Consider the following 16252-nt stretch of genomic DNA (forward strand, 5'->3'; position numbering starts at 1 on the left):
CTGCAAATACTTCTCTAGTGCATGGAAATGATGTGTCAATCATCCAAGTATTATTCAGCTTCTTGAAATGCAGGCATATATAAACAGCCTTGATTGTCTTCTCTGTCAGACTTATAAAACAGGGATTTCTTCAGTAGTATCATTTTAGAGTAGCTTTTTTACACTCTAGCTAAACCTCACCTCTGACTTAAAATACTAGTGGGCATAGTGTCTTTCTTTGTTGAAATATTAATAATTCAAAGAACAAACCCCAGTGCATAGCCAAGCACCTCCTCAGAAACAGTTTCTAAAATAAGCAGATCTGGAGCCTATATCATGGATGTGTCTGATGATGCTGAGCCATTATGTTCATGCCTAAATTTATGTTCAGTGTAGTAATGCTACACATTTTATAGTATACTATAGGTGCACAAACCATGAATCACAAGTCATATTTTCATCCAGGAAAATTGATTCCTCTGTTAGCGATTATTCATAGCCCAGATTCAGTAAAAAGCAAACACTAGCTGAAGGGAAACACATTGGTCAGTATTTCACATACTGAGGCTTCAGAGTCAGTATTTAGAATCAGTGCAACAGCCTGGGCCATCCTCCTAGTGCAGGGGTAAATGTTATTGCATACACAGTACTTGCGAGACTCCTTCTCTCCATCCTCATACCAGGAACCTGCTGCCACAGCAGCTGCTGCGGGTTAGGGATGGCTCATGAGCTGTCATAGCAAAACAGCCAGTGGTCAGGAGCACACCCTCTAAAGGCCCTGCAGTGCATGGGGAAGGTCTGGGCCAGCAGTGGCTATTGTTGACCATGAGTGCCTGCTCTAAGCGTTTTCTCCTGCCATGGAAGCTCTAGGCTTCCCTAGAGGTGGTGCATCAATTAGGAACCAGATACATGTTCACTCCAAATACTGCCTGTTTTTTCAAAACAAGTTGACAACCATTTGGTTTTCCTTAAGATAATCTGTTATGTTCTCCACATTTCTCTGCAACTTGTTGTTCATAATCTGCTGAGCCTATTTTGCTGTGAGAGTGAGGTGAACAGCTGAAGGAAATAAACTAGGACAGCACTGAAAAAAACCACCAAACAACTCATTAAGAAAATAAATGCATTTTGAAATGTTCATCTAAATGAAAACTGAAAAGCAGTAGCTTTTGCAGTTTGGCTTTTTCAATACTTTGAACTTTCAAAATAGCTAAAAATATAAGGGAATCATTTTTATGAAGCCATTTTAAAATGTGAGGAAAGATGGAGATATAGTACAAATGGTGGGTAGTTTCAATTTTGCAATATTTATTTTGTATTCTCTTAAGGGAGCTTTTGAATAAATATGCATTGCCTAAGCATTTAAATGTTACAAAACCAAAATATTTTACCAAAATAAAACCTATTCAGAAGAATCTTGTCTTTTTTTCCACTCTTCTTATCTACAGTAAATATTCTCTTACTATAACATTTGGTGATTTGGGTTTACATCTATTACTGTCTTCAGTTTCCACCTGTAAAATTATATTTCCTCCATTATCCAGATACTAACTTATAAGAAGCAGAGATTTTTTTCTCCCCAGTGTATTTGTTCAGTGCCTTTTGGCACTAATTCTTGACCTCGCTGATACTCAGAAACTAATAACAACTTTCTAACATCCTTCTCTTTACCAAAAACAACAGCTACTTAAGCCATGAGTATTTCTTAGGCAAAGAACACCTAACATGGTACTAAATAGATGAGGATTAATAACAGGTTCACCAAAAATACCAAGAAGGTTGAGAAAGATTTCCTTTAATTTAACTTACAATAAAATACTATATATATTTTTTTTGTTTAAATTATAATGGTCTGCCTTCAGCTCTTGTTTACTGGTAAGCTATTGTGTAACACACACTGAAACACTGAGTAAGAACAAAATCTTGGGATTAATTCTCTCCAAATGCTGAGAAGATGGCAGGCATGTAATGTTTGTTAGCTAATTTAAATGGCTGAATAGACAGATACAGACAGGAATGAAATTATTCACTGGCAACATACAGCGTCTCCTTTCAAAAGCTTTCATCTAATTTAAAGAAGCCTAAGATGAGACACTGAAATTGGAGAACTATATAGATTAATCTTGCCATGGCCTTTTGAATGTGAATTACAACTTAGAGACTTTTATACGACATTTAATTTATATTTATTGCAGCAGAGTAACAATAAAATAACCAATAATGGTTACATTTCTGGGAAATAAGGAGTGGGAATTACAAATGTACATGGAAATTAAAGTGCCCCATTTCTTTGCTTTTTCATCTGGCTTTTTCCATCAGTTTTTCCTTGTTCAGACAAAATTAATATTACAGCATTTCTCATATCCTCAGTACTATCCTGGCACTTTTTTAATAGGCCAAGATAATTTGTTCACATAAAAGTGAGCTTGTTTTAAAAATAAAAGGTGGGGGATTTTTTAAGTTATAAGTGGGAGTTTTTCCACCTTGCTGTTCTGCGAGGGAGGACACAGAAGAGCTGGGTATGGTAGAAAAACCCACATGTGTTTTGTTGTAGGAATTGACTGCAATTATACAGCTACTGGAGAACCACACAAAGCCTTCACTTTTTCATTAATTTTTTTGCTTACACAGGCCAGTGTCATACACCCCACCAGCCTGAAGAAGGTAATCTTGAAGGTACTAATGTGGTTATAGTTTAGGAAAAGAGAGTTATAGAATTGCAAGTGTTGCCTCTGCACTCTAAATCCAAGCTTGAACTATGATCCACTCTGCTGCTGATGCAATAGCTGAAGGCTTAATGCAAAGGATTTAATGACTGGCTGGACATGGTCATATGGTAAAGAGAGCTGAAAGTTGCTGCAACTTGTTGATGAACTAGAGGGTTTAAAATAGCTGCCACAATGGAAAACTAAAACAATATGTGCCTACATTTCATCAGTATAGAATTCTTCTTTACCCTGAATAAAATTAGATTGTTTTTTAACTCAACAATGTTCCTGCCAGCTCACCAGAGACCGACCTACAGCTTTCTGTGCACGTGGCAGAGTACAAAGTGCCTCACCTATTTAGGCCAGCAAGACCTGAAAACACAAATGATTAAGCTGAGAGAGATTTTGTGGTTTACTGAACCTTTTATTAGTTCTCTTGGAAAGTTCTGGCTCTGAAAGGCAAGATGGGATTTGAAGAAGAGCACAGGTAGCCACTTGCTCCTGAGGAGGAGGAGGATAAGGAGAGCTGTTTCCAGGGCTGCTTATATGTTCCTGATTCCTGGAGCACTGACTGGCTGACTTCACCTAGGAAGGCAGCGTTCCTCCTTGTGTTTGGAGTAGAGTCTAGAATGGGTTTTGGCTGCATTTTGTCTGACTCCAATGCTCACGCCCAGTAGGGCCACTGCCCTCAGTACAGCCCCACCTGCCCACCAGCCTGTACAGCCGCCCTGACCAGCACCCACTCACTCCTGCCTGTGGCTGTGGGGACAGGAGCTGGCAGAGGTTCAAGACCAAGAGCCAAGTCCTACAGTTTGGTCACAACAACCCCATGCAGCAGTATGGGCTGGAGGCAGTGACTGGAAAGCTGCCCAGGGAAAAAGGACCTGGGGGTGCTGGTCAGCACAGGCTGAACATGGGCCAGCGTGTGCCCAGGTGGCCAGGAAGGCCAGTGGCATCCTGGACTGTATCAGGAATAGTGTGGCTAGAAGTGTGCCCAGGGAAGGGATTCTTCCCTGTACTCGGCACTGATGGGGCTGCACCTTGAGTGCTGGGTTTAGTTCTGGGACTCTCAGTTCAGGAAGAACATTGTGGTGTTGGGAGAGGGTCCAGAGAAGGGCAACGGAGCTGGTGAAGGGTCTGGAGCACAAGTTTTATGAGGAAGGGCTGAGAGAGCTGGTGTTGTTCCGCCTGGAGAAGAGGAGACTCAGGGGAGACCTTATCCCTCTGTGCACCTGCCTGACAGGAGGCTGGAGCCAAGTGGGTTTGCCTCTTCTCCCAGGAACCAGTGACAGGATGAGAGGACATGGTCTTAAGCTGCACTGGGGGTGGTTGAGACTGGACATTAGGAAGAATTTCTTCACAGAGAGGGTGATTAGACATTGCAATGGGCTGCCCAGAGAGGTGGTGGAGTCACGGTTCCTGGGGGCGTTTCAGGAAAGACTGGACGTGTCACTCGGTGGTGTTCGGTCATGGGTTGGACTCGGTGACTTCAGAGCTCTTTTCCCCCTCAGCGTTGCCGTGAGCCCGCAGTCCGGAGCGGGAGACGGTCCCATTCCCATTCCCGTTGCCGCTCACATTCCCATTCCGTTCCCGTTCTCATTCCCATTCCCGTTCCCGCTCCCATTCCCATTCCCGTTCCCATTCCCGTTCCCGGCGCTCCCGTTCCCGCCGCGGCCGGCAGGGGGCGCGCGGGGCGGTGGGGGGGGCTCAGCGCGCGCGGCCCCGCCCCGCGCGGTCACCCCACCCGCGCGCCCGGCGCTGCGTCAGCGCGGCAAGATGGAGAGCGCCGAGGAAGGTACGGGAGGGAGCGCCGGGGCCGCCGCCCGAGCCCGGGCGGGAGCTGGGCCGGGGCTGCCTCCCCCGAGAGCGCAGGGACAGGGGTGTGGGCGCGTCGCCGGGACCGCTGTGCGGACTGGGGGCTATCAGCGCCCGGGGGCGCTTCGCGTGCGGGGCTGCAGGTGCCCGGGCCGCGCTTCCCCCTGGCCGGGCCCGCGGGCAGGGCCGAGCCGAGCTGAGCTGGGCTGGGCAGGGCCGAGGGGGGCAGCGCGTCAGGCAGCGCCCCTTACATAACAGCGGAATCGGGGGCGGCGCTGCGGGAGCACCGGGAGCGGGGCTGGGCTGGGCCGGGGCAGCTGCACCTTGGCTCGGGGTAGGCGGGGGGCACACGGCGGGGCCGGCACTGCCCCGGCCTGTCCTGCTCGGCCCTGGAACCCAGCGGGGCTTAAATGTCCGCTCTCGGCTGCAGAGCGACTGCAGCTGCTGCTGCTCCTTCGCAAGGTTAACTTTGTTATGTCTGCTGGAAGACCTGTTCGAAAAAATTGAAATATGCAGGAGGTGACGTGTTTCTCTGGCTTTTCTACGGTGGGGCAATACATAGTATCTTATTTTTCAAAAAGTAGCTGTCAAGGAGATCACAGTTTTTTGTGTTTGTTTGTTGGGGTTTTTTTGTTGTTCTTGATGTATAGTTGCCATTTTTGAGGGGTTTTCCATTTTTAAGAGCTTTACTTCAGATCAAATGTGGATATGTTTTGTCAGCATTTTGCTCTGCTTGGACAGTGACAGAAATCGTTAGGGCTGGAAGGGACCTCTGGAAATAATCTACCCCGACTCCCCTGCCAAGGCAGGGTCACCTAGAGCAGGTTACACAGGAACGCGTCCAGGTGGGTTTTGAATGTCTCCAGAGAGGGAGAGGGAGGACATTGAGAGACTACGTAGTTCAGGATGATACTGGAGAACTTGCATAAACCAGGACTTCATATTGTAGCACTAAACAAAATAAATAAAGGATGTGTGTTGTGTTGTGTTTATTGCAGTATTTGAGCTTTGTTTGTCATCTTAAGTAATAGGGACAAACACATACTGCAGTAGCAAGGCAATTCCAAGGAAAGCCTTTTGTGTCTTGGCTTTTGTTGCTTTGGCATCATTTTGAATGTAGCTGTTTGTCTGGTGTCACTTGATTTTCCATCTTGAGAGAATTAAAAAGAAAAAAAGAAAACCTAGAAAAACACGAAACACTGGGTGGAATGACAGCACCTTTGTAGTGGTGTCCCTTGGGTTGTGCTGTAGACATCTTTAACACAAACACTGATGGTTTACCACTGATGGCTTTAAAATCTAACGTTAAAACCGGCTTGTTTAAGCCCTGTAGACCAATCGTCACTTACACGGATGAAATGAAAAAAGTGAAACTTCAATCACTTGGCCTCTGGTTGCCCAGAAAACCTGGATTTTTGTAAACTGCAAAGTGAATACTCAGGAATGGACAGGTGATTTTCCACCACTCCAGTAGCTGGTAAATCCATCTCGGTGAACTTAATTCAAACAGCATAGTTGATAATTTCTTAGAGGCTGTTACCAGTGGTAGACTTTGATCGTACCTGACTTAAGTAGGTGAACAGCAAGACCAGGAGGACAAAGAAAAGGGGGTTAGTTATGTTTTAAGGCATTGTCTTCTTTAACTAAACCTTTGTGTTAAACTCTACACTCAGAATTTGGACTTTTCTAGTTTTTTTTTTATATAAACACACATATATATGCAGGCTTAGATTTAGAATTGTAGTTTTACAAATGTTACCCTCAAAAGCTGAGTCCAAGTGTGAAAGTAACTAGTCTGTATACTCACTTTCCATAAATACCACTAGAATGTTACAACTTCTACAGTTTCAAACCTCAGTTCCCACTATTAGAATTTCACACAGCTTGCCAGAAGGCCGAAGAGACTTCCCAAGGTTAGAAAGCTTTAAACACCACCCCAGCAGCAGCAAAGACTATGTTGGTGCCTTAAGAAAGTCCTTGCTCTCCAACATTGTGTGCCTGAGCTTCTGCTGCACGGTGTCAGATGGACTTGCCTAACTACTGATAGTCTGATAACAGTATTATGGTCATTGTGGTTCTGATGGGTTCTGTATTTGACTGAATGGTCCTGTGGAACTAGAAAAGTGAACTGGGTGGTGAGAGCTTAGATAAGAAAGGCAGAAGAGGGTCATAATGGTCAGGTCTAAGTGAAAGCCACTTCAGAATGAATTTGAGAGTTGCTTGTCTGTAGCAACTGAAAGTACCAGATAACAGGTTTTGCAGATGAGAGATGATTTTGGTTCTTTCTAGTTAAATCAGTTTGTTGCTAAATAACATAATCTTCACTTTTTGGTATTGCAGTGTTGAAATTCAGAGGTGATAGGCAGAGAGTCATTCTCAGGGGGAACAGGAAGGAACTGTATTATTCAAGCTCATTCTTTCTGATGAAGAACAGGATGCAAAGTGTATGTACACATAGAAAACTGGTGGCTGTCGCACAGTGGAATTCCCTCTGACCACAGCAGTAGGTCATAAGGTACATAATAGCTTTACATGTTGACCCTCAGTGGTCTTTATTGGTTAGGAGCTATTGGCTGCTTAACAGTCGAGACCATTACACTCCTAATGTGTTTATTTGGATTTATAAAACAAGAGGTAATATCTAGAAATTCTCATGGCCTTTGGAAAAAAACAAAATTTAGATTGTTAGCTTACTAAAATAAGTTAAAAGACAGTCCTTTCTCAAATACAGAACTTGTTTGGTTTCAGTAATGCAAATTTTTTTTTTCATAACGATTTTCAGAGTAAGTGAACAGTTGGCTGTGAGAGCCAACAGGCCATTAATGGGCAGATTCAGAGAGCAACAGGAGTCCTTCAGGAGCAGTGTGCTCTTAACTTGCTTTCTGTGGTGCCAGAGAGTATCCTTAAAGCAGTGGTTTCACGTCCTGTCTCTTGTGCTGGTTCTGGCACTTGTCTGACCCTTTGTGAGGCTGATCCAGCGTACAGAGCTGTCAACTTGCTGTAGTGGAACAGCCCTGTTGGGAGGAATGCAGGAGGAGGTGGGCACGGCACAGCCAGGGGGTAGAGCTGCCTGTCAGCTGCAGGGATCTGTCCTGTGCAGCCAAAGGGAAGTGCTCTCTGATAAAAGAATCATTTGTCAGGTGAAGCAGCCGTTCTGGTCATTCTGGTCAGCAGAGAAACCGAGAACTCCTGATGTTCACAGCGATAGGTTGTTGCTCAATATGTCAGAAATGCTCTTTATGTCGCTTTGTAGCATCATTGATGTGACACTGAATACCCGTTTTGTCAATTCCAGGTTTTCATGCTGTGTCTATGAACTAAGTCAAATATCACTTTTATAGATGGAAAATAATTTACTTTTTTTTCCCCCTTTTGAATAACTTGAATTTTTATGCATTATGTGTAGAAACTGTTCTAATACTGTGCCTTCTTTATAGAAAAAAAGAATTTAATCTTTGGTATCTTTTGGAACTTTTTGTAGAAAAGCATTTACTTTTGAAGAGTTAAACCAAGAACAAAGATAGGTGACAGACTTGAAATTGCATATTTGCAGTATTCTTACATCAGTACTTCAGCTGGTATTTTTCTAAAAACATCTCTGGTATGTGTTGCACTCTTGCAGATTTGCTGGTTGATACAGAAATAATTGACAAAAGAGAAAATCTTAAGCTTACATATTCTATAAAAATGGGCATTTTATGTTTATTTCCTTAATAGAAATGAAAGGAGGAGTAAAGGGAAGATAGCATGCATCTGTCAGTAAGCAGATAAAATACTTCATTTTTATTTCTGTTTAATTGTGTGTTTAAATGCTCTGGGTGACTGAGTGGTGTTAAAATAGACGTGTTCTTTAGAGGGAGGTATCTGTGCTCACTTGATGGTCCACAAACCATCTGGCAACCTTTCGTTGTAAGAAAACATCAAAAACAGGAAATAAAGAAGGTACAGGGCCCATTGAAATATTACTGTAATTATTAAAGAAGTAGAAAATGTCTTTTCTCTCGTGACTGGATAGTAGACTGTTAAATGGTTGGCTTTATTCAGCTTGAGCAGCAAAGTCACAAAATGCCTGTCTGTTTATTATGATGGGGTTGTTTTCCTTTCATCAAGAGCACCAAGGAAACAACTGTATTAGGTTCAGTAGTAGCATGACTTGTCCAGCCATTGTTGGACTTTATTAAATTTCTTCTGCTCGGCCTCTGTTTAACTTCTTCAAAGCCCAGATGGAATTTCTCTATTTCTAAGTCTCCACTTTCAGGAAGATTATCCTTCACAGTTTGTATGTTGTTTTAGTGATAACTTTTTAGGTAAAAACCACCTCCATCTGCAGTTTTACTGTGTCTATTTCCTAGAAATCTCAAAAATATGTCTTGAGATTTTATAATATGATCAAGCAGATAACATTCTTGTTGCTTCTTCTGATGTTCCCTTGGTCTTTGTCTTACCTCAGATGAAATCTGTCTTTCATCCTCTTTCAATTTATTCTGGCTTCATTTTGCTACATGGCAAAGTTTCTGGAATGTAATTGTATAATTTGTCTTGTAAATTTGAGTTCTTCAAGCAACAGTGTAATCAGCTTTTTGTCCTTGTCAGCAGATATATGCAGAGTCTGTCGGTCGGAAGGAACACCTGAGAAACCCCTCTATCATCCATGTGTGTGTACTGGCAGTATTAAATTTATCCATCAGGAATGGTGAGTTCTGTGGCTGTGGGTTTCTTAATTTTTTTTTGTTTTTTTTCTGATTAAAATACGTTACTGTGTTTCTAAAAACCATATTTCAGGTTAACTGCAATTTTCAGTGGAAACGTGTTAGAAGTTTTGATGTTTTTTACATAATGGTTCATTACAATTCACAAAACATTTAATAAGTATATGAAGCAAGAAAGTGCTGGTAATTGTTTGTGTTTGGGACTACAGTCCTGATCATCTCTCAGCGGTATGAAAACTAAGCAGAAAAATCAGTGTGTTGGGGCTTTTTCTGCCCACTTACAGCTCTGAATAGAAACAACATCTTACTTCATAGCAAGAAATAAAAAAACCCTAGTACTTTTTAGTCATTTTGAAGTGTGTTTTATCAGGAAGTGCTGAAGTGAAAACTGTAATTCTGGTCTGTAGCGCACATTCCTTTTGGTGGTATCTTTATAGCCATTCTTTCACAAATACAGCAGTTCTGAATCTTAGCTGTGTGCATCATGTGTCATGTCTTAAAGCAAGTATAAGAACTTGTGTCACTAGTGGGTGTCCATGCCAGGATATCTCTTTGATCAATAGCATACTTAAGGAATGTACTTTATCAAGAACATAAGAGATGTATGTCAGCTTACCTTTTCTTACTTTTTAAAATTTCCTTGCTGGCCTAAGTGGATTTAATAGATATGCTAATTTGAGTCTTGCTCGACAGGACCAGTATCCTGATCTGTGTTTGAAAACAGAGTATTGGGGTGTTTTCCTTAATGCAGGGATAAGGCAGAGGGATAGATAATGTGTGTTAATATGATCACTTTTTATTGCAGCTTAGTTCAGTGGCTTAAACACAGCAGAAAAGAATACTGTGAATTATGTAAGCACAGATTTGCTTTCACACCAAGTAAGTATGTTTTACTGCTCCTACTTTTTCAGAATTTCTTTTTCCCTTAGTATGTGTGATTACTTTTCATTCTGCATGATAGATCCAAACTTGTGTTTTAATTTCTGTATTTTTGTTTGAATTGCAATCCTTACGCATATTATTGCAGACTGTGTGAAATATTTAAATAATGGATAACTTGGTTCTTTCATAATCTTGCATGAGACATAAAAGAAGTGTTACTCTGTACCTTTTCTGGCAGCCTCAGTCCCAGCATTGCAGCGTGTGGCTTGTTTTCAGCCTCATTGATAAACTGGAGTGTGTGCAAGTCTGAATGCTGAAGTGAAACCACAGCAAAATTTGAATCTGAAAACCAGTTTTCTGTTACCTTTGAACAACCTGCCTGCAACACTACCATTTGACTTTTGTCATTTTTGGTGCAAACAATCTTAACAGATAATGCACATTATGATTATTCCCCTTAGGTTTCAATCAAGATACAGTAACTACTGAGTATTACATTGCCTTGATGTTAGATACAACTAAATAGGTCAGGCAATTTATGGTAAGGAATTACTGTATCTTTAGGTAGTTCCCAGGGAATTATTAATTACGTTTTAACTGATTGTAGTGGAAATAGGTGAGGCTCTTTGGCTGGTGGCAGACCAGGCTTGTTATTTGGTGTTGACCAACTTACTGCCTGTTGAGCAGGGAAAATAGGTTTTATGCTACATTTTTCTCTTTATATTTACTTTTATTCGCTGATTTATTCATTACAACTGCTGAACTCAGTTCTTCATGTCCAAAATATGTAATTTAATTTTTTTTTAAACTGCTGAGTATCTGCAGTGTAGAAGCTGTCTCGAACTGGGAAAGATGATGGTTTGACTTTTTCAGATGTGTAGTACAGTAAATCAAAGCTCCTTTTCAGGGTAACTGGTCACAGGAGAGAACACTCATCCCATCTCCTGCTCCCCTTTCACTTTTGTTTTGTGTTTTTTTGGTTTTTTCGCTACTAGTTTTGTACTTTGGTAGAGAAAACCGAGACTAAGATGGTTGAGTTCATGCATCTTCTTCTCCAAAAATTCCATGATCCATCTTCCTTCTGTATTTTGAAACTCAGTATTTTGCATTTGCCAACAATTAATTAAACACATTAGACCAGCAGTGAAATGTACAAGATTAACTCTGTCTTATGAGAATAATAGCTTATTTTATGTGAACAGGGCAATATTCAAGTTATTATTTTTAAATATTACAGAGATCTGTATAAGGAATATAAGACAGAGATCACCTGCTTGCAATTTTTATTTGTAAAACATTTTTATAAAGACATTATGTTGGTTCTTCGTGGAAGCTTTTCACAGTAAGAGTGATCCTCAGTTAGTAGCCACTTTCAAAGTTGCTTTCTGCTGCTTCCTCTACAGAATTCAGTGTGTAAGACCAGAAAATGGCATATCAGTGATTTAATAATTGTTAAGAAAAAAGAAGACTTCTTAGTTTGTCTAAAAAAAATACAGAAGTGTACAGTGTTTTCCTTGGGATCTAGGCCAAAAGAGGATGAGACCTTCTAAATGAATACACTTATACATGTGTTGCTATTGATAAGAGGAAGCTTAGTCACTGCCCTTATCAACAGAGGTGTTCCTGCAGAAAGTAATCCTTGGCTGACCTAGCTGTTACCAGCACAGCTTGTGATGTGGGATACTGACATGTGAGAAAACATAGTTGAGTTACTCTGGCTTAACAAATCTCCATTTGTCATAGGAGCTTTGAAATTGGTAATAAGTGAACCTCTCTCTTCCTCATGCAAGAATACTTCTGCCACATTCAGCCTCTGGGAAAGGTCTCCTCATCCTCCTTCACACACTTGCCCCTCGCCTGACTGAGCAGCCTCAGCTGATAATGTTTTCTTCTTGGCTTTCCACATTGCAGTGTGGATTTTTCCTACCAGGCTGTGCACGGTGGTAGCACATGCCAGGCATCCTGCCCAGATTCCCCCTGCCCTCCCTACCCAGTATGTCTTAGTTCATTGATTCCCTTGCACCCAACAGTCATGCAGTGATGGTTCCCTTAGTTTGTCTTACCCCTCTTCTTTGGAAGATAATGCAGCTCTCCAGTCTGGGAGCTGAATCTGCTTGTGGGAGCCAGGAAAGAGTCACAAGTGCTGGAGGGAATGATAAGGGATTTATGTCTGTGCCAGTCATCACAAGCAAAGTTGGATCTGGCCTATCCCATGCCAGGTGTAACACACTTTCAGATAAGTTAATTCACCTTGGGATGTAATCAAATGAATGCACGTACGTAATTAATATCTGTGCTTCAACAGACAGGCACTAAGCTGAGAATAACACTGCAGACATACCAACAGCTCCTCTTTCTTAGCATAGTTTGCTTGTTAAGTCTGTTGATGTCGTTCTGTCAAAAATGCTCCCTTGCTAGTGTGACTTTTTGTGTATGGAGTGTTCATAAACTGTTTCTGGTGCATTTCTTCTTTTAAGTTCTGTAACATCTCGTGATTTCTTTAGCACCTGAACTGCTGGTTTAGTTACTGTTTGGAAGGAAGGAAAGAGGAGGAGGTTCAACTTGCACCTTGGCAGAACTACAAAGGAATAGTAGCATCATTCTCTAAATGTGTTTGGTCATGTAGGTAAATGACTCAATTTTTAAATTAATGCTTTCAAATTTTTAATGTTTGAAATTTAATTCATTTTCTGCAGTTCTTCAACCTCTGAATTAATACAACTACTAAAAATAAAAAGTTGCATTGGACATTTTTTAATTATGTCAAAGTGCTTGTTCATTTTTAACTCTCAAGTTTTCTTTCTGAGTTTTTAAAGGGCAACTGCTCTGTGTTCCTTTCCTTCCCACATGTGCTTTCCTTTGTCATATGCAAGGATGCACTTCTGTTGGTGTCACACTAAACATTCACAAGCACTGACCCATGAAGGAAGGTGAGGCTGTTTCCCAAGAGAATACAGCTTTCAAAACTTCTGCTTTCTGTAGAAGGCAACCTTAACATAAATATTGTCAAACCCATAAATGCAGATGTAGACCAGTGTGTTCTTTGGCTGGAGATTGGGATGGGTTCATTCCTCTGCTTTTTATACAGCTTCGCTGCTGGTAAGTGATTGGTACGATGTCACGAGCTTAGTTAGTACAAAGATTGAAAAACTGAAGGAATTCATATGGGCAGGGTGTTCTTCCATTTAGGACTTACTATAATCTGACATAAGCTTTTGATTTGCACATGCAGAACTACTAACTGAAGGTTTGCATACACTGGGGCCTCACTATTTGTATTGTTCCTGCTTTGTTATTGTTCTTCCTCCTTCTTGTTGCTTGCTGTCTTTGTTCACATGTAGCTGTTAAAATGAAGATTTGGTGAATTAGGAAGACAAATGATTTGCAGTTTCTGTGAATCATTTGGATTGACTGAGCTCCCAAGCTGTGCTATAGTACACTGAGATTCTCCACATTAAATTCTTAAGTTTGGGGCTTTTTTCAGTTAAGTCAATTTTCAGTTAATCCAAGCCTTGATATTTTTGACCATCTTAAAACCTTCCAGATAAGGTTAGCGTAGCTAGCTTAGTGTGAAAGAGTTTATAGCTACTAAGGTAAAGAAAAAGGAGTATCAGTGACATAATTCAGCACTCAATTATATATTCATGTTTGTAAGTAACTTACACAAAAAACATGGCTTAATAATTGCATGTTCATTGTAGGGACAGTTCCAAACTTTTTGATCTTTAGTTTTGTACAAAATTACCTCCAAGAAGCTTTGTAATTGTGCTGAGTGACACAATAGTCCATGGCTTCAGCATTTCTAGGAGGTCTAATTTGGAAAGCAAACTGCTAAAACAAAATACGACATTCTGGCACAGAATTCATTGTGTCTTCTGCCAGCCCGGGGCTCAGAGCATACCTGCAGCTGAGATTCACATGCATGTCATTCCATATGTTTGCTAGACCTGTGGCTTGTGTGAAAAGGGATGGAGTTTTTCTCCTTTTACCTTAGCAGAGCAAAGTCTGCATGTGTCTTAAGGGTGTGAAACACAGAAACATAGAATGGTTTGGGTTGGAAGGGTTTCTTGAAGATCATTAGTCCAACCTAAAGAATAACTCACAATCCCTGTTTTACCAAAGCAATGTTTTAACCCATGAACTATGAAATACAGTTTTTATTTACAAGTTACAGAGCCTTATATCATGATCAGTGCATGAGATGACCACAGTGGCAAATAAATTGCTTGCAAGTGTAATAGTAAATAGAAAATGTATGGGCAAAAGGAGTGTAAGTGGAGATTTTGTGAAGCAGGCTGTATGTCAGCCTTGTGTTTTTCCTTCCTTACTTGTGTCAGTGTAACAGCAGATGTTTGTCATGCTGTCTGCTTTGGAGAAGTAAAATTAATGTTTGTTTTCCTGGAAAAGTTAGGCTTACAGGAGAGGAGGGAAGGGTGGAACAAGACCCCCACCCCCTGAAAACAACCAGCCAAACAAAAAAATGCCACCCAAATTTAGTATTCACGGCTTTAAATAGCAGTTACATTGCATAGGTTTGAACTGAGTATCCCAAAAGCTTGCTAGTAGTTTTCCCATGGCCTGTACAGCTCAGAGAAGTTTAACTAAATGTATGGAAAGCTCAGCAAAAGTCTGTTGGATTTTCATGCTGTAATAGGAAAAAAACTATTGGTGTCTAGTAGAAAGATTTGTATTTAGCAAAACTCTGGTAAATAATGCAGGATATTGGTTTCTCCAACTGAGTTAGGAAAGATTACTGGGATGGGAATTAAGGGGTGGAGGAAGGATGAGGACAAGTGTGCAAAAGGGAGTGAAGAGGATGTACACTGTAGATCAGTCTCAGGCTTCAAAGTGGTGGTGGAGAGTGGGTAAAAGGAAGTGGAATGTGTAGAGAGAACAGCAGTAGGAGACAGACACAAGTGGGGGATTAGCTACAAAAATCACTGACAGCTTCAGTGCCACAGTGTGCTTGCACACCGGAATTCCTGTCGTGCTAGGAATTCTTGCATTTCACCCACCCAAATGTTGTAGGACATAGAAGTGCTTTATCTCATCATCTTGGTCTAAAGCTTCCATTGGCAGAAACTTTATATATATTGAGGTGTAACCATGCACAGGAAAAACAGCATTCTTCCCATCCCTACCCCCAGCTCCTGAAATCATTAAAACTCATCAAAGCGTTAAAGTTGGGGTGATTAAGCTTGTCTTCTCTGAGTAGTTATATTGTGCTTTTATTGGAGTGCTCAGGGTTAGTTGTAATCCTAAAACCTTTAGAAAAGTGAGTATGTAGAACTGCTAACCTTTATAACCACTTCAGCTTTACTGAGTTAGGGTGGGCATCTTTTTTACAGTTTCCTGTGAGAGTGTTCAGTAATTCCTGAAAGAGGCTTCCCCCCTCCCCCCCCCCCAATTTCAAGCCCTTCCAACTTCAATAAATCATTAATGCAAAGTTAATGTTTACCATGTAATCCTTTTGCAGTTCCAAAGCTCTGCTCAAAATATATTTTTGAAAAATAAAAAGATCTCAAAATGTCTGCTGAGCTGTCTTGAGTGGTACCATAAATATGTAACAGGTACACTGTAAATAAGTGTTCTTTTGCACCCTTAACAAAGGGGGTTTGTCTCCTCTGGCAGAAATTTTCCAGAATGTTTGTTCAGTGTGAGCTGAGAGAGATCATTAGTAAGACTTCAGTTGGCATTTTCTGTGGTACCAAATTGTGTGCTACATCTGTTTTGGTAACAAGAAAATTGTAAATTGGTAGGCAATGTCAAAATCTGTTTGTGTCCTACTTTCAACGTACTGCTCTACGTTGTCACAGGTGCACTTCCCTGATATTGTCCTTTTACTCCGTCCTTTCATGAATCCCAGTTCCTTGCCAACTACCCAGTGAATAAGGAGCACGAAATTTAAAACCAGTTACTATTTATCTAAGGGTTCCTCTTTTATTGTTACTTTGTGTCAAATATATTCCACATGTTGTTGAAAGGCACCAATCTATCCTCATTCTTTGACTACTTTTGCATGTTGATACTAATTTTTTATGTTCTTGAGTTCTCTCTACAATATAGGGAAGTAACCCTGGATTAAAAAGAATTTCTTTCTCTTGTAGAGGCTTCTTCACTGAGACCAGTAAAAGGATGATTAGGAATGTAGGATGGGGG

The 16252-nt window shown here is 41.0% G+C and overlaps 1 protein-coding gene across 2 annotated transcripts in view; it reads left to right on the forward strand.

The window, feature by feature from the left end:
- Positions 1–4431: 4431 nt before the first annotated feature.
- The window catches only part of MARCHF6 (membrane associated ring-CH-type finger 6), a 47606-nt gene continuing 35785 nt past the window's right edge, over positions 4432–16252 (forward strand). The window contains exons 1-3 of one of the 2 annotated variants that reach the window (XM_071553688.1): positions 4432–4482; positions 9099–9195; positions 10017–10090. In XM_071553688.1, the coding sequence (XP_071409789.1) occupies positions 4464–4482; positions 9099–9195; positions 10017–10090 (190 nt within the window). In that variant the 5' untranslated portion in view covers positions 4432–4463. Of the gene's footprint in view, positions 4483–9095; positions 9196–10016; positions 10091–16252 lie in introns of both variants that reach the window. The other variant, XM_071553687.1, reaches the window with a different exon arrangement.

This window comes from Pithys albifrons, chromosome 4, assembly GCF_047495875.1.
Source record: "Pithys albifrons albifrons isolate INPA30051 chromosome 4, PitAlb_v1, whole genome shotgun sequence".
Classification (NCBI taxonomy): Eukaryota; Metazoa; Chordata; class Aves; order Passeriformes; family Thamnophilidae; genus Pithys; species Pithys albifrons.